Source organism: Lepisma saccharinum, chromosome 30 (genome assembly GCF_977018435.1).
Source record: "Lepisma saccharinum chromosome 30, izLepSacc3.1, whole genome shotgun sequence".
Lineage (NCBI taxonomy): Eukaryota > Metazoa > Arthropoda > Insecta > Zygentoma > Lepismatidae > Lepisma > Lepisma saccharinum.
The window spans coordinates 9,018,069-9,040,898 of NC_139258.1; the positions used below are offsets into that span (position 1 = coordinate 9,018,069).

A 22,830-nucleotide genomic window follows, 5' to 3' on the forward strand; every position below is an offset into this window, starting at 1 on the left:
CCCATCGTTCAATCGGCAAAGCGATTGCATACCGCATAACGGGCTATGCCCGTCGTTCGTCTACATTGACTTTAAGTGCACTGCGGGCTATGCCCGTCGTGAGACCCCAATGTGTTAAAGGTCAACCAACTTAGTCCTGAATTGTCCCAACCAAAGGCAAGGTTTATTTGGTGCGCTTTGTTTCAAACTTTTGAATCATAGGGTGGCTACTCAGCGGAAACTCCTTGAATTCCTGGAAATATGCATGGATTATTGGCGATGGGGATTATGTGAATTTTTCTCCGTAGACGTGAAAAATTGTAACTTTTATTAATCCAAATCCCATTGAATTTATGCATTTATAAATGCCCTGAGGCAAGATTTTTACAGTTTAGCTCTTATATATATATATATCCAGGCTAATGATACAAACTTTCAGGGATGATAAAGAAGGGCACATGTATCAATTTGAGATATGGAACCCTGGTCCGGAAACAACTTAGTCGAAAGTTATAGGCGAAAATCGCTGTATGTATGAAGATGCAATACTTTTATTACCTGCACAAGTTTCACAAGCTGTTACATTCACAACAGTTGTTCAAAGTGGCGTCCCCCAGCTTCGCTGCAGGCATGACATCGTCGCACAAAGTTCTGGCGTACCCGTTGGAACAACCCCGGGGTCGTTCGAACAATGTCACAGGCAGCGAGAATTCTTGCCAGGAGATCCTCTTCAGTCTCGACAGGTGTCTCGTACACAAGACTGTTTCACATGACCTCACAAGATTTTCGCTTATAACTTTCGACTTAGTCTTTCCGGACCAGCGTTTCTTATCTCAAGTTGATACATGTGCCCTTCTTTATCATCCTTGAGAGTTTGTATCATTAGCCCGGAAGCACCCTGTATATCGAGGAAGGAAAACAAAGCTACGTGGAGAATTCAGTCCATTCAATTTGTTAGCATCCTTTGGGTTTGCAAAACAATCTACTAGACAGACAGAAGATTATTGCAAGATATCTTGAAGTTGATTAGGTAAATTTGAGTTTGAAATCCTTGTACATTTAACATTTTTTTGTAGATTAGTATATCTCGTAACATTTGCGACTTGTGTTTGTGGATGCATTTCAAGCCTGAATATGTGAAATGGCATATGTAAACTCTGCACCTTCAATCAATTATGAAATTATATACCGTTTAATTGAATTGAATTAGAATTTTTAGGTAGGATTGAGAAAACATAGATCCTTTATATTAATATATTTTTGTGTGTGTGGGAGGGAGAGGCGGTAATTTATAAGGTTGAAATGGAGAAAACATCTGCTTGTGCCATTGAATTTTTGGAAAAGTTCACCTTGAAACACCCCCACCTAACAATGAAGGAACATTCACAAAGAGGAACAGTCTGTCCTAGTTGTGTCAAACCTAGAACATTTATTCGTTAATACGGGTGGTACCGAGAACTCAAGATGGGCTTGTGAAAATCGAGAAGAGTCTGAGATGGGTTTTCTAATAATCAAGACGAGAACATACCCTAAGAGAGACCTCTGGAAAATAGAGGAGATTGATACTTTGCCCGAGATTCTCTATCTCGTTCAAGACTTTGTTACAATATTGGAAAAAAATCATGTAAACCGAATTTCTATATAGATAGCTATATATTTGTTAATTGTGGACACTTACCATAGAAACTTTTTTTGGTTGTGTTCGTTGATGTTTATTCTTTATATTAAAATCATGAAATGCAACTTTCATGCTTTCTCAGGACCCAAAATGTCATTCATGGCTGGATTGGTAATGGTTCCATATGGCGAAAAATGAGCAATTTTGGGGTGGCTATATCTTTGTTATTTGTGAACACTTACCGTGGAAACTTTGTGTTCCTTGATGTTTATTCTTTATTTTTAAAGTCATTAAATGGAACTTTGAATTGTTCTATGGGCCCAAAATGCAATTCGTGGCTGGAACGGTAACGGTTGCATATGGCGAGAAACTAGTCATTTTGGGGGTGGCTATATCTTTGTTACTTGTGGACACTTACCGTAGAAACGTTTTTTGGTTGTGTTCCTTGATGTTTATTCTTTATATTAAAATCATGAAATACAATTTCAATCTTTCCTACTATCCAAAATGGTCATTTGTATCTGGGTCGCGAAGGACTGGTTTCCATGTACATGGCAATTTGAGGAAATTATTCATTTATTTACAGTATTTTAATCGTGCTTAATTTCATACACTAAAATTATTGAAATTCGCAATTGCAACCCTGCCATAAGGGTTGTTTTTGTGGCTGGAAAAAATGTGGCGTTCTTCACATACGTCGTGTACGGAAGAAATTCGAACAATCTTCCTTTAAAACGAACAGGACCTCATGGCAAACAAATTCCAGTTTGTCAGGTTCTTTAGGTTAGGCAATTTCATAATAGAATTTGGAACCATTCTGCGACGTTTTAACATGTTAATTAACCAATTTCAAATGTTAAACTTCCCTCGCTATTCAAAAAACGAATTTATTCAATACTGTAAAAAACGTGAAATGGCATATCAGTTATCGTTTGAATTATTGGACTGCTGAATAATACAATCATTATACATACGACTATTCTACATGTTACTTCGGCTACAGACACGTTTCACTCAATGATAAAGCATGACGGACAAAAATTACCTTAATTATTCGTACTTTTCTGTGCTCGATGACGTTGACTGCGATCCATCTGACCTCAGTGGCACCTGTTTGAGTGGTTTGCTGGTTTCTTGCCGACAACCGTTGTTTGTGTAAATAATGAAAATCCACTGTAAACTGTATACCAAGAATAACATTCGTGGCGGAGATAGAAAAACTAAGGAAGCAAATTCCCTAACAGTGACAGAAGCCTCTTTTCTCACCATTTCACGTGCGATGTAATCTTTGCACAGCTGACGTGTGACGTCTCTGGACGTAACAAGCAAACCGAGAAACAGCTGGGTCTTCCTCTTCTTACAACAGATTTGCTACCTAGTATTCTGACGTTAGACTAGGTATGTCTACAGGCTTAGGTTAGGTTCCATTAGCAAAAATACTAAACATGCCTAACCTAACAACGTAGGCATTTAGCCTAAAATTAAAAATCCTTTTCCCGTGATGCCAGAACACAAAGTTGCTCAAGTGTTGTGCAATAAGTGAGACCAGAAATGGCTTCAGAGCTTGCACTGATGCCAACTTAGAACCTTGAGAGCTAGGAACTTGCAAAATATTGTGCTCCAAACGTTTTTTTTTTTTAGTAAAAATCATAAAATACCATTCCCACCATAGAACCCTGTTCGCAGCACATCACATTTGCAGATTAATTACAAACAATCTTAGGAGGCACAATCACCGTAACAAACCATCTGCAAAAATACTTTGATTTGGTAAAATTTTAGTATCCGCACAACGTGTTTGTTCAATTTTACAGGAGAATTTTACAGGACCCCAAGGGTCCAATCTTGGACCGCTTACCAAATTGCATACAAAAGTCTCAAAAGTTGCTTTTCGCCGACGATCTTAAGCTCTTCCACGAAATAACTACCTCTGACGACTGCTTGAAACTACAGGAAGATCTAGACAGTGATTTCTTGGTGTAAAAATAGCAAGTTGGATCTTAACCCAACAAAATGCAGCGTAGTCACGTACACAAAACGCAAAGCTCCTTGTGCGTTTCCATACCGTATTAAAAATATACAAATCATGCGCAAAAATTAAATTAAAGACCTCGGAGTGACCTTCGACACCAAGCTCAAATTTAATAAGCATATTGAAACTGTTACTAACGACGCTTTCAGAAACTTAGGTTTTATAACCCGGTCAAACCACGACTTCACGAAAATAGAACCAGTGAAAATACTTTACTATTCCCTCGTATGGTCAAAACTAGAATATGTGTCAGTAATCTGGAATCCCACTCAGACTTAATTCATAGACTAGAATATATTCAGTCAAAGTTCCTTAGATACCTCAAATTCAAAGCCTGTGGAGAATATCCAACATTAGATTCATACGATAATCTAGTCTCGGAGACCAACTTCAACAAACTAGCAATCCGACAAGTAAATGACCTGCTCTTTCTGTATAAAGTAATTAACGGTATAATAGACGATTCCAACTTATTGTCAGCCGTATCGTTTAATGTTCCCAGTTCCAAAACACGCCCCAAGCACAAAATCTTTCATTGCCAGAGAGCGAAAACTTCAATTCTTTCTACCTCTCCGGTGTGGAGAGCGTACAACTCTTTCAACACAATTTCATGTGCAAATAACACAATTGATATTTTTGGAATGAATTTATACAATTTTAAAAATACTATTACTGGAACACTGAATCAATTGTAGTAATATTATGTAATTAGAGCACTATAATTGGGCTCTGCCTGTTGAGCTCTATCAATAAATAAATTACTTACCAAACTGACTTTCCGTACACTTTTGAAAGGTCGTGGAAGTGTTTTTTCCCCATCGCTTAATTTATATCGCCGGTAGATCATGTATTTTTGAAGATTAATGTGTCTCCGATGCACGAAAGCTGTTGCCTCTATGTCCTTCTACACCGTGAACCAAATGCTGCGTGTGTTCGATGATGTAACCCCCGGTCAGTGTTTCCAACCATGCCTTTTTTTTTTTTTTGCAAGAACGACAATTTTAAGTTTGCCTAACCTAACTGAACCTAACCTAACCTTGCCGTGCAAGGTTTGTGGGGCTATCCATGCATGGTTCGTGGGGTTTTTGAACCCGGAAAAAAATACAAAATCAGTAACACGAAAGTAGGTATTTTTTGGTGAAGAAGGTTGGAAACACTGCACACCCACTGATCATGGACAACGCTAGGCAATAATTTGCCTGTGTGTAACGCAGCCGGAAAATGAACGAACAGTCCGAGAGCTTTCAGACCAAAGCAACATGGGGATTTCACACAGAAGCAGCATAGTGCTTTTAGCAAAAGAAAACAAAAAATTCACCACACACATGCAGACAGGCGAGACAATGCATGCCATTGAGAAAACAGCCCAGGGAGCAACACACGTGAATCTTGTGGTGCTGGTTCCATTCGAAAGGTTACACTGATAACCATTGTACTGGAGGGGGGGGGACAAGGACAGTTTACTATCCATTGGTACATATAGTTTCGCATAGTGTAAGGCAAAAGTTACAAAAACTGGGGTCCAACTACCCCCTTGCTGTCACCGTCCTCTATTGCATTTTTTAGTAACTGTGCCCATTGCGACAATATTGAAACAAATGAACAACTGCTGCAAAACTTTCACTCTTCCCCTTAAATAGGCTACTTTGTATTGCAGGTTCGAACTTGCAACATGTATTATATCATAATGGTAGCTATCATCATTATTTAATATTTCTACCATCCTTCGTGGCAGAGTGGTTAGCACCACATGCTACGATGCCATGGGCCGCAGGTTTTAATCCCAGCCTGGGCATTTTGTGTATCTTTGTCAATCATCATCTTCACAATGAACCAAAAAGTTGCAGAAAAGCAACTCCAAATAAAAGAAACGTCAGTAGGTAAAACTTAATTCTTATAATCTGTAATGAAAGTGAACCAAAAGGTAAAGCATATAGTATTTATTTCAAAAGTATTGTATAACGATACATAATGGAATATACGGAATGAGCATATAACAATAAAAAAAAACATAGGTGCAATTCTCAAGTCTTACACCTCTGAAGCATGTGTGGCCCTTGTACTTTTAACAAGTAGCTTTGACCAACAATACACAACAATATTTTGACATCACTCATTGTTCTAACATCTATCACATACAGAACAGACAATTAATTTGTACTTCGTTTAAAGTTTCCTCATTATGCTGAACATACTTCCTTAATGTTACTGTGCGCTAGCATATTCTAAGGATTCATGCTTGGCTTCTACATGCCTTTTTCCTTTCCTGAATCTCGGTGCGACTTCATGCAATTGAGGCAAAGGGAATCAGAAATGAACATTACAAAAGGCTTCGTCAAACAACTACATAGTATGATTTGACTGTTGAGATACATATTTGTGATGTTTTTCACTTTTTAACAACAAAACTGAAGATGTTTCAACCGATATATCAAACATCATTTCTTACAACTGATGGTGGCAAAATTTGACAGGCACTTGAAACGGGAAACTTCGTTGAAAACTTGCATGTTTGTTTTCAAATTGTCCTTCATAACGATGCTCGCAAATAACTGCTTTTCTTAAACAAGATATAATTACTAATCTCTACATTATTAAAAAACTCTACTGGAACATAAATTTCTTAACATTATTTTCAACATGAAAGACAAATGTAAACATAGCACTTGGGAGGAACAAATTGCCTCCTCATGGCAACAAATTGAGTGCTACAGAAAGTTCCGTGAACATAAAACTTGACTCAGAAATAAATTTGACTCCCTAACTTTTATCCTGCTTTGAGCCAAGACACGGTATTAAGTGTGTCTACAGAGTTATGATATTCTTACTGTTTCCTTGCGGTGTGTATATGCTAGGGATGGGCCAATATGAAATGTTGGCAAATACCGATCAAGTAACAATATAAAATTTACCGATACCAATATTCTACAGATCCGATATAAAATTAGAAATGATCCTTGAAGAAACTGAAAGGTTCATTGACCTACTTAATAAATGTGTTTCAAGATGACTGAAAAATAAATTGCATATTTAGACATTTACTTTTTTAGAAATTAGGGCATGGAGAGTATCCATAAAAATTACAACAAAATGGCAGAATTTTGCACTAAATTATCAGATATTTATCGATATATCGGATCGGTAAAATAATCGGTAATTTTACCGATAAGTCTATATCGGCCGATACTGATAGAGTACCGATTAATCGGTCCCATGCCTAGTATATGCAGGTTGCAAGAACATCCTGCAACATGTGAAAATTCTAATACTGGCAGGTTCTATTGCCTGGGGCGCACAAGCTAAAGAAATAAATTGCATAATGATTTCGGGTGCATTTGCTGATAATCCTTCTCTTATTCCACATACAAACATATATGGAATATGTTCCACATGGCATCTCTTCAACTGAAATGCATTGAGTGGAGCAAACATATTAAGGTTCAAGTAGCATGCACTTATTCCAAGCGTACTTCTGAAGTGTTATGAAAAGGAAACTACAGTCACAAAATTGTCTGATTCCACATGCAATATACTTGTTCAATTTTCCACACGTGACTAGAATTGAAAATGTTGCAATATTTTGACACAGCAAAGAAAGTAATGCCCATTTGCTCAGAACTATTTATGTACTATTGTTCCATTTTTCACATGATTTTAGTTGACAAAAAGCCACTTGTGTGCCCACAATCTAATCTCAAATATTCCTTACTGAATAACTGTACTGCACTCCTTTCAATCCTGTAATTTACAGGGAACCAAATAATACAAACTATTATAAGTATATAAAATTTACCGATATTCTACCGATCCGATATGAAATTAGAAATGGTCCTTGAAGAACCTGAAATGTTCACTGCCCTCTTTAATAAATGTGTGTTTCGAGGTGACTGCAATTTAATGGGTATTTAGACATTTACTTTTTTAGAAAGTAGGGCATGGATATTATCCATAAAAATTACAACAAAATGGCAGAATTTTGCACTAAATTATCAAATAATCGATATATCGGATCGGTAAAATAATCTAATTTTACCGATAAACCAATACACCGATATGCCTATATCGGCCGATACCGATTAATCGGTCCCATCCCTAATTATAAGCTAAAAACAAAAACAAAAGTTGATGTTCTTAATTTACAGCTAAGAATTTCTTCAACGTAACATTTGCATGCTGCATATGTGTTAGCAGTCCACATCAAGAAACAGAACAAAACCTAGAGACTTTTAACTTGCAAACTTCTACACAGAATACTGTCTTCAATAATGATATAAAAAGAAATAAATTCTAAAAAAATGAACAGACACTGATATCACTATGCAAGAGAGCATACAAATGGCATTCTCAAAAGCACCAACATAATATCAAAACTCTCTTAACGCAAAATAATACATTATGCTGTACCAGTGAGCAATAAAAATACAAAATAAAAAGTGTTACAAAAAACTTAGGTGTTTCTTCGCAGCTGCATATCCCTGCAATTAGAAACAATATCATTAGGTTCTTATTACAACTCAGGTATTGTTGCATATTCACTAGCACAAGACTTCAAAAAAAATACAGAAGGTTGTTCGGGATATCTGGTGACGATTTTGAAAGCCGCTGGCGTCGCTGTTATCAACGTCAGTCCGTCAAAACTGTGCATGCTGAGTCACGTCAGTACCGAGAACGCGTGTGCAGAGTGTTGTGCCATTTACCTACAACGATAACGAAGAAAATTGAACCATACTGGGAAGGCTACATAACAGCCCTTTCCGATGCTAAATTTAGCTATTTGGCAATCAAAGGAATGTGCAAGAAGCGTGGTTTTGTGATATCGAAGAACGGGATCGGTGCGGTATTGAACAAAAAAGGCAAAGGCCAACTGGGTCTATTTCCACAGGGGAAGAAACAGGCAAATCCACGAGCAGCTACGAGTCGTACACCGGACATAGTTAGAAAGGTGAAGGCCCTTGTGTCAGGTGGTAACCCTGCCCCCCAAAGGAGTATCGCACGTAAGTTGGGAATGTCTGTGTCAACAGTGAACACCATAATCAAGAAGGACCTGCAACTAGAAATGCGGCATAAGCGGCGAGTTCACAAGCTGTTGCCTCGTCACATTGCGGAACGTCGCACGAACGCTAGAAAGCTCTATGAGACCTATCTTGCAGGGGAGAGATGGAAAAATGTGGTGACATTAGACGAAGCATATGTCTACCTTAGTGACTGTCACGAACCCCGCGCGATTTACTACCGCCCTCGCGACAAAAACAATTATCAAACGTTGAATGCCAGGAAAGTTTTCTACGGGGTTTCATGATCATCGCTGGATACTGCTATAATGGCAAGCTAGCAATTCGCCATGTAGCTAATAATGTGAAGGTGAACTCCACGTACTATCAGGATGAGGTTTTAACACCCATTTATAACACAGATATCCCGGCACTGTATGGGGGGGGGGGGGGGGCAAAAACCGGGCCTGGGTGCACCAAGATAAAGCATCCAGCCATACCTCCCGTTCGACTCGTCTGTTCTTACAGCGAATGGAGGTGGAAACTGGCATCCGTGCAATTCCTTACAGCGACATTCCGGTCAAGGTGCCAGATGGGTCACCCATGGACTTCTGTGCATTTGGACTCCTAAAACGGGCCTTAGGAAAGAGACGTCCACGCCCTCTCAATGGCCTCTGGAAAGCCTGTCACGAGGAGTGGGAAAAGTTGGACATGATAACTCTTCGGAAAAGTATGTTGCAATGGAAATTACGTTGTCGGGCTATAGCGCGGAATGCTGGTTTTCCAATTGAGCATGATCGTTGGTGGCGACATGGGTTTTCATGAACTTATCACCCTTCCAACATTGTCCTCAGAGATCCCAAACGACCTTCTGTATGCAATGAAATTACAGTAAAACCTTTCTATCCCGGAACGTGAAGGTTCCGAGCAAAATTTTCAGTCTTGAACAGTTTTCGTTCTTATACAGGGTTGACTTTAAATACAGTATAGAGTGCTGCAGGAAATAATGGAGAGACAGATTTACATTTCGCATTACTTATAATGTAGAGTACTAATGCATGCATGTACATGAATAAAAATGCGATACAGTCGCAATAAGCATAGCAGAGATTACAATTATGTAACTACACAACATGTTGGTACACTTTTTACAGTATTGAAAGAATGTACAGTACATACTTATGTATCATTTCCCCACCGCTGCTTCAAAGTTGGTTGACACGTTTTGATCACAACACAACCATAGTTCTCTACATCTTGCAAGAGTTGTATCAAGTAAGAAACAAACAGAGATAACAAGAAAAATAGAAAGATGACGAAAGAACAGAGGAGAAATAGACAAAGAAAGGTAGAGAAAGAGGGTACGAGATGAAAGAAAGAAACGGAATCGTATCAGCTATGAGTATTGCATCGCGTTCTTTCATATCGACAATGTTACCGATAAGCGAGTGGCAACAGAGGCATGTTTCCACTTACAGTATTGCATTGTTTTCTTGCGAAGAAATTTCCGTCTTACTGAGAATAAAAACATCCCGTTGGTCTTTAAATGGTGGTTAAGGAGGTCATTTTGAGGTATAAAATCGGTTAATTTTGTGGATTTTTTTCCTCGTATTTACAGGTTTCCTTCTTATAGAGGTTCCAGGATATGCAGTTTTTACTGTATTTAGTTACATGAAAACTTATTCAGGGTGGCTACTCACTGGGAATTCTGCATGAATTTTTCTCCACAGACATGAAAAACTGCAGCTTTTATTAATCAAAATCCAATGGAATTTATACATATTTATAAATACCCTAAGACAAATTATGCACAGTTTAGTTTTCATGTTTATCGAGGACGGAAAAGAAAGCTGCGAGGAAAATAAAACAGGTTTCTCTCAATCTGTTTACTTCGTCAGTGTCCTTTGCAGAACAATTTATCTGACAGAAGGAAAATTATTGCACGATAAGATATATTGACGTTAAATAGATATTTTGAGTTTGAAATTCTTATAAAATTAATAATTTATCGTAGATTAATGTGTACCAGTCTGAGTATGTGAAATGGCAAATGTAAATTTCTAAAAACTAGTATTTTAAATATGCTAGGGATGGGCCATTATGAAATTTTGGCTGATACTGATATAAAATTTACCAATAGCAATATTCTACCAATCCAACATAAAATTCCAAATGGTCTTTGAAGAACCCGAAGAAGTTCACTGACCTAATTAATAAATGTTTTGTTTCCAGGCGACTGCAGTGAAAAAGAAGTTGCACATTTACTTTTTTTAAAAGTAGGCTGAAATGATTTAAGTTAATATAAATAAAAATCATAAAATGGCAAAATATTATTGCACTAAACTTTGGTAAAGTTATCGGCAATGTTACCGATACACCGATGAGGTTATACCGACTGATCTGTATCAGTATAAGAGTGCTGATTAATCGGTCCCACCCCTAAAATATATTTCAATTACATCGTGCGATACTGAATGCAGTTTTAGTTTATATAAATCTGTCTTTAGGGACAACAGTAGAAGATTCACACTTCAGCACTTTAAGTGACAAACAATTATATCTTGTATAAAATGCACAGTACAATTCAGGTTCAAGAAATGGCTTTCTTAGTTGTAGGTCGTAAAGCTGTTACTATGCCGATAAACAGTGAATGGCATTATTCCAATTCAATGAGCCACCTGTTACTATGTGAACCAAGAGGAGTACATTACATTACAAAGTGAAAAATTGTGGCACATGACCTTCAAACTTTTATTAGTGGTTTTGCTAATTTCCTATTTACTTTTTCTAGAAAAACTTCAAAATACAGTCAAAACCAGTTATAACGACTCTGAAGGGACCCCCAATTTATGGTCGTTATAGCCAATAGTCGCACAAACAGGTTTTTTTCCTAAACATTTCAAATCCGAAAGTTTTATGTTTTAAACTTGCTGCAAGTGCTATAATAGTCATGAATGAAACATCCTTGTTCCAGTTACTGTATTACAGTACAGTACTCTCTACATAAATTACTGTCTCTCCTACAATAAATGCAAATTTTCCTGGCGACAATACAATGGCGAGCTCGGAAACGTTGTATCCAACAGGAAGAACAATTGAAGTTCAGTTTGCCCAACTGACGTGCAAATTCATTGGCTTTCGCTTGCAGAATAGGCCCATTGATCGGCACGTTACTTGTTCTTTGCTGCCTAAACCATCTAAGTAAAGCTTCTTCAATGTCTCAGATGATCTTGCCCGCTTAATTTTTAGTAGGGATGGGCCGATATGAAATTTTGGCCGATACCGATACAGTACCGATATAAAATTTGCCGATACCGATAACCGATATTCTACCGATCGGATATAAAATTAGAAATGGTCCTTGAAGACCCTGAAATTTTCACTGATCTCCGTAATAAATGTGTGTTTTGAGCTGATTGCAATGCAAAAAAGGTTTAATATTTAGACATTTACTTTTTCAGAAAGTTGGGCATGGATATTATCCATAAAAATCACAACAAAATGGCAGAATTTTGCACTAAATTATAAGATATTTATTGATATATCGGATGGGTAAAATAATCGGTAATTTTACCGATAAACCGATATGCCTATATCGGCCGATACCGATAAGAGTACCGATTAATCGGTCCCATCCCTAATTTTTAGAGATTTTTTTTTCGAAAAGAGACTGTATTTTCTCTCTGTCCTTCCAAATTGTAGAAATCGTTGAGTGTGATACAACGAATTCCTTCGCGATGCTGACGTTTGTTTCCCCATTTTCTAATTTATGTGCGACTTCTCTTCAATATTAAACACTTTCCTTTTCTTTGGCGACACCTTGACAGCGATGCTTGCCTTGACTATTTAACAGACTTACTGATTTGAAATCTACAATCTACTGAAAACAAGAGTTTGAAAATAAACGTTTCATTGTTGTCTGCAATCCTCAAAAACTTATTACAGTGTTTATATGGGATTTAGATGGGACCGCTAAATTTCGCCGTTATACCCAATACGTTGTTACAAGCGATGTCACTATAAACGTTTTCAACAGTATATACTTTTTCTATGAGTAACAAAACATTTATAGGAAGCACATTCAGGACCCTCAAGCTACCAGCACAAGATTTCCTCCATTAAGGCATTTAAAAAAAAAGGTAAAGTGCTCCCCTGTGCTTAGCGCCACGCCATGAAGGCGTATAGAGGGTGAGGGGGTAATGAAGGCATATAGGGGTGAGGGGGTAACACCCCACACTTTCTTGATCCAGTCGTGAGTGGGGGTGATGTGATCAGCATCACGTGCCCCTGACCGCCTTTACACCCCAAGGTTTCCCCCAGGTACCCAATACCCATGTTATTCGACACTGGGTGGGCGCTGGGGCCGCTTCCGTTAGAAAAGTTCCCGGATTTGAACCGGCCGGGGATCGAACCCGGGACCTTGAGCATGGTAGTCAGACACGCTACCGACTGAGCCACCACGGCCTTAAGGCATTTCCACACTCCATATACAAGGGTTGGATAAAAAGTAATGGCAACACTGGTATAATTGGTAGTTGACTTGGCAGAGGAGCATGTGTTACATTCCTTCAATGTAATCGTCACCCATCTCTACGACCTTCTGCCACACGTATGGAAGGCATCTTACACTGTCAGTGCGTTCATCTCTGTCGATGTCCAGCAGTGACCGCCCTATAACACGGGATGTCATGCAGGATGATGGGAGACCGTGCCAGAACGTGCCGTCGCTTCCTCCTTAATGAGGAACGAAGGTGGTGTTGCAAGAAAGTGCAGTAGTAAGCTGCGTGACTGGGAGACGTTGTTCTTCTTGCCTAAACATATTGTTAGGGTGTTTGAACTCTCGTCCTCTGCTTCAGAGCACTGCTGTTTTTGACTGAACAACATACAACCATTCCCACTCACTACACTTCCTTGTCTGACATTCTCTAATCAGCCACGAAACGCTTGTGGCGCTGTGACTCACCCCTTTCACGTGACAGCAGTGTTGCCATATTATTTGGCCAGTAATACATTTTAATTATTTTCTTTTTTTCATACAAAGTACCATGACAATCGGAACTTTCCTTTTGTAATGAGCTTATTTCAACCGCATTGCAAGTAAGTGTTGCCACTTTGAATGGAATACTGTTGCCATATTCAGAAACTGCAGAATTCAAGCTTTACGATATATAACACAATAGGGTTCCGTAAACATTAAAAAATTATTCCGTGCATAATACGCACCACACTTTTTGGGAGAAAATTTTTTGGAAAGAAGTGCACATTATACGTGAGTAAATATGGTACCTAGGTGAGCCCCTAGCTTAATAAAAATTGACAATTTTCACAACTGTAAGTCCACATATAACCTTTTGAGTCCCAAGGCCTTTTTCACATGTAAGCCTCTCGATCCAGAGCCGATTTTGAGCAAAATGCAGAGTTTCAATGAAATGAGTGTAGATCTGAGACAAATTGTCCTAGAGAGATGAGTGATATACCGTTGTACGCGGAATGAACCAGAGATTCAGACTATATGAAATTTATGCAAATTCGGCGTATATGTGGCGGGGAGGAGGGGGCTAACTCTCAAAATTCCACAATTTCGGAAAAAAATTTGGTTTCCCCACCCTCCCCTCAAGAAAAAAGTAAATGACAGTGTCGACATGCACATGGAAATGATCGCTGACATGTAAGGAACACAAAAATATTTGCATTATTATCATATGACCAATGTAACTTGAGTTGTACCCCCACTGACTCGAGCTTCAAAATGCAGCGGTACCTTGAAATGACTTTAGCTCGGAGACTATTTGCCCTGGAGATATGAACGATATACCGTTGTACGCAGAATGAATCACAGATTCCGACGATATATAATTTATGCACATTTGGCATATATATGGAGGGGGAAGGGAGAAAAAGCCCCAAAAAATATTTTAAAAAATTGTCACCACCCAAAAAATGTCCTCGCACTTGGGCACAAAACTACACTTACGCACAACATTCACGGACGAAAAGCTAGAACGGAGTGAAAAATTAGTGACCGATTCTTGCAGCTGCTTGAAATTCTATTTTTAGACAATGCAGGGTAACCCCTGTTGCAACTTGTGGACACTTGTGCTAAAATAAACAAAGGTTTTCTTCAGCGTGCTTCGAAATTCCATTCTCACAACGAACATTCAATAACCAGTCTTCCCCTCCCCCCACCCCCTGCTTGCGCCCTCACGGAAAACTTTCATTTTGCCATCGGATACTGATAAACAAGCTTCCCTCGAATGCAGTTAACAGGAGGGAGGGAAAAGGATTGCTTTAGAACAACAAAGCCGGTCTTCCTTTGTCGGCAAAAATTTGACCTTGAAAAGAGACGCAAAAGAGAAGTCCCTTTCCCCCTCCATTTTCATGAAGACAAAAAAAATGCAAATGAACATTTCTGTTAAATACATGTGTTAGGAACAATATAAAAAAAAATTGAAATTCTAGTCAAAAATAGAAAAGTTATAATGTAAAAACTACGACCTTGACACAGCATCTCGATCGAGACGCTTGGGACCGTGAGGGTTACATTTGGGTATCTCGATCGAGATGCTTGGGAAACTAAAGGTTAATTAAAATAACTAAATATATACAGTGGAACCCTGATTTTACGTTCTCAGATTTTACATTTTGCCGCAGTTTACATTCGATCTTGATGCTGCTTCCAACAGACCAAAATATTATAAAATTTCCCTCGATTTGACATTTTCCTGCATTTTAAGTTTTTCAGCTTGGGTCACCTGAAAAACATAAAATCGAGGTTCCTCTGTATTTACATGCCTAACACTTTTTTTCTAACATATGAAAGGCTTGATGGAACAACATGACAAGCAACATACAGTAAATTTATTTACTAGAAAAATTTTTTACTTTTGAAAAATTCTGTTAATTTTCATTATTTTTTCATAATTTTTGCAATCAATATATTGTCTCTTATCTGACTTAACTGAAAGTATGTTTAACTGTTACTTTACTCAAATTTAATTATTTTCCTAAAATAATGCACACGATTCGAACAATATAAGCCAAATATTACAACATTAAGCTTTTTTAACTGTCTAACAAGAGAGTTGTTCATTTTCGAAGACATCCGACGAACGTTAGATTCAAAAAATTTGATGCTGTAATTAGTTTGTATCAAATATTTTGTCCCCAGGAAGATCTAGAAATTACACACACAATAGTATGACCAGCCACAAATTATTTTGTTGTTTACTTACTTGACTTAAAAGATATATCATCTCATGGCTGATATTCAATGTCCTCATCTCCATCGCATATAAGTAGGGATATGCACATTTCGTATTTTGAATTTTACATGTTTTTGAAAGGTGTGAGATACATTTTGCTACAGTGTTGTCACAAAATGAACTGCAAAATATGAAATACACTTTAAAACATGAAAGTTAGGGATTATTTAGACACGACACTTTCTGAGGTCTGAATTATCCTGTGAGTTATGCAAATCATGGAAAGTTGATTAATTCTGCTGTGCATTACTGAGAAGCAAAATTGACTACACAGAATCTGATGACTATATAAATGTGCTATTAGAAGTGAAATGTTAATTTTGTGTAAGAGTTTTTAAATCAATTTTAGGTTTTCATTCACCATTTTAACACCTAAATGCCATTTCACATACCACTTTTCACACTGAAATATGCCAAGGTTTTGAACCGAAATCTTGGATCTTGTATTCAGCATAAATATGTGGCTGTACATATAAGGGAACTGGACACATCACTACATTTAGGCATCAAATGAACCAATTTCTTCCTGGGACTGAGATATACATCATTGCATCACATAGTGGCTTGTCACGTTCTCAAAAAAATTGACTGAAAATCATTTGGGCAACATGGCAGTTCACAACTCTTTAAAACGTATGGAAATAACACCTGAATAGCTGGATACAGCAGCAATGCACAGTTTGGCCTGAAAAAATGATTTCCACCAAAAGTGTGGTTTGTCATGTTGTTGCACCAAGATCTCCATATAAATCCGTTCCCTGCTTATGGTCTTTAGTTTATTACTTACACATGAGCATCAAACTGTTTGAGCAACTCGCTTCCAGCTCTCCCCTCTGGCAGCATATCTTTCACTAGAGCACGGGCCACCGGCCTCATAACTTCAAATTGTTCCTTGGAGAAGAACTGGAAGAAAACAAGGAGAAATGTCAAAATAAGAACAGGTGTAGGTATTACAAGTCTTATCAATAAGTAACAAGTGGAAAAAATTGTTTCATTTGGATTCCTATCTAGGGCTGTGTCCGAAAGGTCCAAAAAGCAGTCTTGAAGTGTGGTCTTCTTGGATGTGACGTCACCTTGTGCAGTTCGAAAGCGCCAATTAAATGAGCATCCAAGGACGCAGGACTCGACATTGCAGGCTACAAGTACTTGAGTCGTGCTCTTGTTGTAATTTCTATGGTGAAAAACATGATGGGACAATATGAAATTTTGGCCGATACCGATAAAGTACCGATATAAAATTTACCGATACCGATAACCGATATTCTACCGATCCGATATAAAATTAGAAATGGTCCTTGAAGACCCTGAAATTTTCATTGATGTCCGTAATAAATGTGTGTTTCGAGCTGATTGCAATGCAAAAGAAGTTGAATATTTAGACATTTACTTTTTCAGAAAGTAGGGCATGGAGATTATCCATAAAAATTACAACAAAATGGCAGAATTTTGCATTAAATTATAAGATATTTATCGATATATCGGATCAGTAAAATAATCGGTAATTTTACCGATAAGCCTATATCGGCCGATACCGATAGAGTACCGATTAATCGGTCCCATACCTAATTTATAATGTGGGGAAAAAACAATGTGCAATTCCAAAGACTTCAAACCTGAACTGCAAGAGCATTTTTGAAGGATGTTCGCTTCAAGTATGGTCTTGCACCTTTCAGACACAGTCTAGATTTGTAAAAAAAAACAAAAAAACCACAAGCAGCATATTTCATCCAAGCTTTCCATTCCATCTTGGAATCATCAGGGCTGGTCGAGAGGTGATGAAAGGGATGCAGTTCAAGCTACTCTCTGTAGCACCAGTGGAACTTGAACCGTGTCCCTTCTGTCGCCTCTCGACCAGCCCTGAAGATTCCGAGATGAGAACTCCTAAAGTGTTTATCGTATGGTTGTGTGGTTTTTATTGTTTTTAACAACCACATTAGTCATATTGGACTTTTCATCTTGCACCGAAGTTCTCCGATTTGAATCCTGGCGTGGGTTCTCCTTGAACGTTTTCCTCCAACAATTTCATGCATGTAATCATTGGTTATCAGGGTGTCTACAATTTCATAGAAACAAAATTCCCCGTCTTTACCAAGTTTTTCCACACCAACAACAAAAATTCCCCAGTCTATAGACAGTAGGGCAATTCAAATATTTGTGTGTCAGAAGATCACTATATTTTAGCAACCGCAACATTTAGAATCCCACTTAACCAAGTTTTCAGAAAATTCACATCACATGTAATAGTCATGACAGCAGGATTGATTAACGATTAACAAAATTATTTTCATAATTGGGAAAAGAGATGTGGTAGTATAGAAATATGGAGAAACTGAAAAACAGTTTCATGGACAAAATGACTACTAGTTTCTCCATATTTATTTAAAGAATTCTATTTCATGTAAAAGTCCCTAATTACCGTATTTACTCATGTATAATGCGCACTTTTTCCAAAATTTTTGCCCCCATAACCTGTGGTGCATATTATGCATGGAAATAATTCAGACAGCCAACATGAAACCATACAGGGTCGTTCCATGATTTTGTGACACCTGCATTGATTTTTTGTTTACGCAACCCTATCATGTTATATATCGTTGTAAAACTTGAATCCTGCAGTTTCTGAATATGGAAACAGTATTCCATACAAGATAACGACACTAATGTGAAATGTGGTTGAAATAAGTTCATCAAAAAAGTTCTGATTTTTATGGTACTTTCGATGAAAGAAAACCTAAGGAAAAAGATAATAAAAATTAAAATGTATTACTGGCCAAATAATATGACATACATGGAGTGTGTAAATTCCTTAATGGAAGAAATCTTGTGCTGCTAACTGCTATTTGGAAGGTCCTGAATGTACCTCGTTTAAATGTTACATTAGTCACGGAAAGAGAAAGTATATATTTTGAAAAAGAAGGAATGAACAATTGAATAGGTATGACGTCATTCACTCTTGATCAGCTAAGCAACAGATTTACGACCTACAACTAAGAAAGCCATTTCTTGAAACTGGATTGTACTGCGCATTATATATGATATAATTTTTTTTTGTCACTTTTACCCATCCAAAACCAGAGTGCGCATTATACACGAATAAATACGGTATATAAATTATATGCAATTATTGCATAATGCATAATTACAGTACAATTTAGTAATATATGTATTAATCGTAATATCTACCAAACACAATCCACATAGTTTTTCTTGTATGTACGCATTGCTTGCATTATAGAATTATTTTCCTGTAGTTTATGGTTATTACAAGCATAAGAAAACAGTTTTTCGTTGTGATGTTTTAGGAGAACACACGCTCCCTTCATCAGACATTTATTTTCATTTTGACTAACGATACAGTTATAACAACGAAAAACTGTTTTCTTATGCTTGTAATAACCGTAAACTACAGGAAAATAACAAACCACATGGTTGATTGTTTGGCTTTAATTTACTTTGCTTTTTCTGCCACTTTTGGCTATTTGCAAAGATGGGGATGAGTGAAGATATGATGAAATTGATGAATGGACACTCACAAACATCCATGCCCAGGCCAGGATTCGATCCCGGGGGCGATTTCCACATGAAAAATAGGTCAAAACATAACCTCTTCCTTAAAAGTATTTAACATACAATTTCTACTGTACTTACTGGTAATGCTTTTAGTATATTGAATTGAAGTATAGTTTGTCCACAACAAATTAAAAGTTTCATGCTTTTTCTTTAATCAAAACCTACTGTTAGTGCACTACTACAATAATGTTGGCTTTTCGACACCCTGCTATCCTCATTGTCAAGATTAGCCAAAAGTACAAGGGTCGTTCAAGGTTGACCGGGACTTTTATTTCTGCAGAGGAAATAGGTAGCAGAAGAAACACCAAACTATGTCAGTTTTTCAAAGTATTCTCCGTGCATGCCGAGGCACCGTTGCCATCGTTCTGGCAGCTCCCGAATTCCTTTGGCGTAGAAAGAACTTGGTTTTTGTCGTAGCCACTGGAGGACATTGCTCCGCAGTGCTTCGTCTGTCGTGAATTTCTTCCCTCCCAGATGGTCTTTAAGGGGTGCAAACAAATGATAATCACTAGGGGCTAAATCCGGACTGTAGGGGGATGGGGCAGAACTTCCCAGCGCATGTCGGCCAGAGTTGTTGTTGTCACATTGGCCGTGTGAGGGCGGGCATTGTCATGGAGAAGAATGACATTTCCAGACAACGTCCCAGGTCTTTTCTTGCGAATGGACTTTCGTACAGCACCACTCAACAATGTGGAGTAATACTGGGCATTAATCGTGCTCCCTTTGTCCAGAAAATCCACATGGATAACTAACGCCCTTCATGTCCCAGAAGACACTTTGTCATGATCTTTCCAGCGGACGGCTGCGTTTTGCTTTTCTTGGGGGGCGGGGAACCTTTATGCCGCCACTCCATGCTGCGTCTTTTGGTATCTGGGGTTGAATTGTGCAACCATGTTTCGTCACACGTGATGATGGATTGCAACAATTCATCACCTTCTGCTCGAAACCGATTCAGAAGCTGTTCACAGACCGTCCTGCGTGTCCACTTCTGATCGAATGTCAGCTGGCGGGGAACCCACCTTGCACAGATTTTGCGGAAGCGTAAGTGGTCGTGAATGATTGTCTCAACACTCCCGACACTGATAATCACCTCGGCAGCAATGTCCCGCACTGTTACTCGCCGGTTCTCAAGAATCATTTGCTCAACACGTGCGATATTCACTGGTGTGACTGCAGTCGGGCGAATGTGTCCATGCGCTTCATTTGTCACCAGCTCCCGTCCTTCGCGAAACTGATCACACCATTCGTACACTCTTGTCCGCGACATCGTTTGTTCACCATACTGTGCTTGCAATCGTCTGAAAATCTCGGCTGGTTTCACTTTCTCCTTCACGAGAAATTTGATTACACACCGCTGCTCCACAGCCACAGACACACTGCTTGCCGCCATGTTCGCTGCAACTGCTGCGCATGCGCGAAATACGTCATGCCGGATGCTAGTTACTCGCGAAGGAATACATTACGTCACCCGCACGTTTCATCATGATCCGGCTATTCATCGATTTTTTACGTACGAAAATCCCGGTCAACCTTGAACTACCCTTGTAATATAAAGTAACAAAAATGCAAATGCTTAAACACAGGAAATTAGTAATTACTTACAAGTAGCGAGTACATCTCGCTCTTCTCTTCCTCATTGCCTGATTTTGACTTCTTATTTTTGTGTGTATGTTGAGGTCCAGATGAGCATCTCCTTTTCCCAGAGAGTTCATTCGAGAAGAATTCGGAATCTTTATTCAGGGTTTCCTCATCCTTTTTTTTGTCCCGTGCTGGGCAACTGCAAATTCTCACCGGGACTGACTGTCTCCCCACAACTTCACCTCTGAAACACAAAAAAAGGTAAATTTCTTATATCGGACAAACTGATTTCTTCAAATTTACAGGATAAATTACTTACCGAATGCAGTTTCTTTATACTTGTGGAAGTTCGGGGAAGTGTTTTCTCGCATCGTTCATTGAATTTTGCCGTTAAATCATCTATTTTTCGATATAAATGTGTGACGGATGCGCGAAAGCTCTTGCATCCATTTACTTCAGGCCGGATGTAGCCAGTGTGTAATCACGTAATCCCGGTCAGTGTTTCCAAACACATGTTTTTGTAACTGAAGAAGGTATGTTTCCGCAAATGGTTCGTGGGGCTGTGTGTCAATGGTTCATGGGGCTAGCGATAATGGTGTGTGGGCCTACGTTATTTTTTTTCGAAACCAATTTTTAACTATTGTAACCTATATGTGACCCTACCTAACCTAACCAGAAATGGTTCATGGGGCTATGCGTCAATGGTTTGTGGGGCTACGTAGGAATTTTTGGGTGCAGTGGGGTGGAAACACTGCATGCGAGTACGGTAGTGAAACTGTGACCGCCATTTTGCATGTTGCCGAAGGCAAAAAGAAACGAAGAAAACTTACTCGATATGTTGCAAGTAGAGCTTATTTCCGTGAAATGCCACCTTCACCAATGTTTCTCAATGCAGAATACTTAAGTACGAATATTCAAATTAAATGAACTAGCAAATTTCAGCCATTTGTCCGATACGAGAAATTTACCCAAAAAAAAAACATTCTTCATACTGTGAAACTGGATACAATGCAGGACATTTAAAAACAAAAGAAAAACAACTTAAAGCGACAGTATTTACACATGCATAACGTGCACTCTGGTTTTGATAGTGAAAATTACACCTCGCATATATAACACACAATTCAGCTTCAACAAAAGTCTTTTTTAGTTACAGGTCATAAAGCAGTTGCTATGTCAATCAATAGCAAACATACCATGACTACGCAATCTAATAACCTAAACGCACGGTCAAGAAATTAGGTAGTTGGCAGAACCTTGCACCATCCGAGCACAACCCCGTGTGTTTTCAGAGAATGAAAGATCTCTTTGTACAGTTGGACCTTGTAATCCATGTGATGCAAACCGACTGTATTTGCTCTATGGCACTTTTGAAGCGCAAATAAAGAACAAGAGGAAAAATATTCCAAACCTTTTATTCCTTACATATTCACTTTTCCGCTGAGCTCTTGTTTTGTTACAGTTGCTCTTCCGCTACACCAACTACACAAAACAGCTTTGCGGAAAAATATGCACGGCTCTGTATTTACTAGCACATTTCTCATTTCCCAAATTTTCAATAAAATTAATGTAGTGTACAACAATATACCATAAACAAAAAAATAAATTGATGGCACACTCTAACATTCAATTACAGTCAACTCTCGATACGACCTTTCACAATTCCCGGAAAAAGAGTTGTTATTTCGAAGGGGTCGTTATTGGAATTTGCACCAATTTTCAGCTTAAACGGAGCTCACAAAACCAGTTATGCACAGAATGCATGTTGTGAGAAGGAAAAAAGAACCTGAAAACATTTTC

At 38.3% G+C, this 22,830-nt stretch overlaps 1 protein-coding gene across 2 annotated transcripts in view; it reads right to left on the minus strand.

The window, feature by feature from the left end:
- Positions 1 to 5,560: 5,560 nt before the first annotated feature.
- The window catches only part of LOC145981820 (cellular tumor antigen p53-like), a 102,192-nt gene continuing 84,922 nt past the window's right edge, over positions 5,561 to 22,830 (minus strand). For both annotated transcript variants that reach the window (XM_083115254.1, XM_083115253.1), the window contains exons 7-9: positions 21,055 to 21,274; positions 16,670 to 16,785; positions 5,561 to 8,104 (exon numbers count right to left, since the gene is read on the minus strand). In XM_083115254.1, coding sequence (XP_082971380.1) covers positions 8,077 to 8,104; positions 16,670 to 16,785; positions 21,055 to 21,274 — 364 coding nt within the window. In that variant the 3' untranslated portion in view covers positions 5,561 to 8,076. The remainder of the gene's footprint in view (positions 8,105 to 16,669; positions 16,786 to 21,054; positions 21,275 to 22,830) is intronic.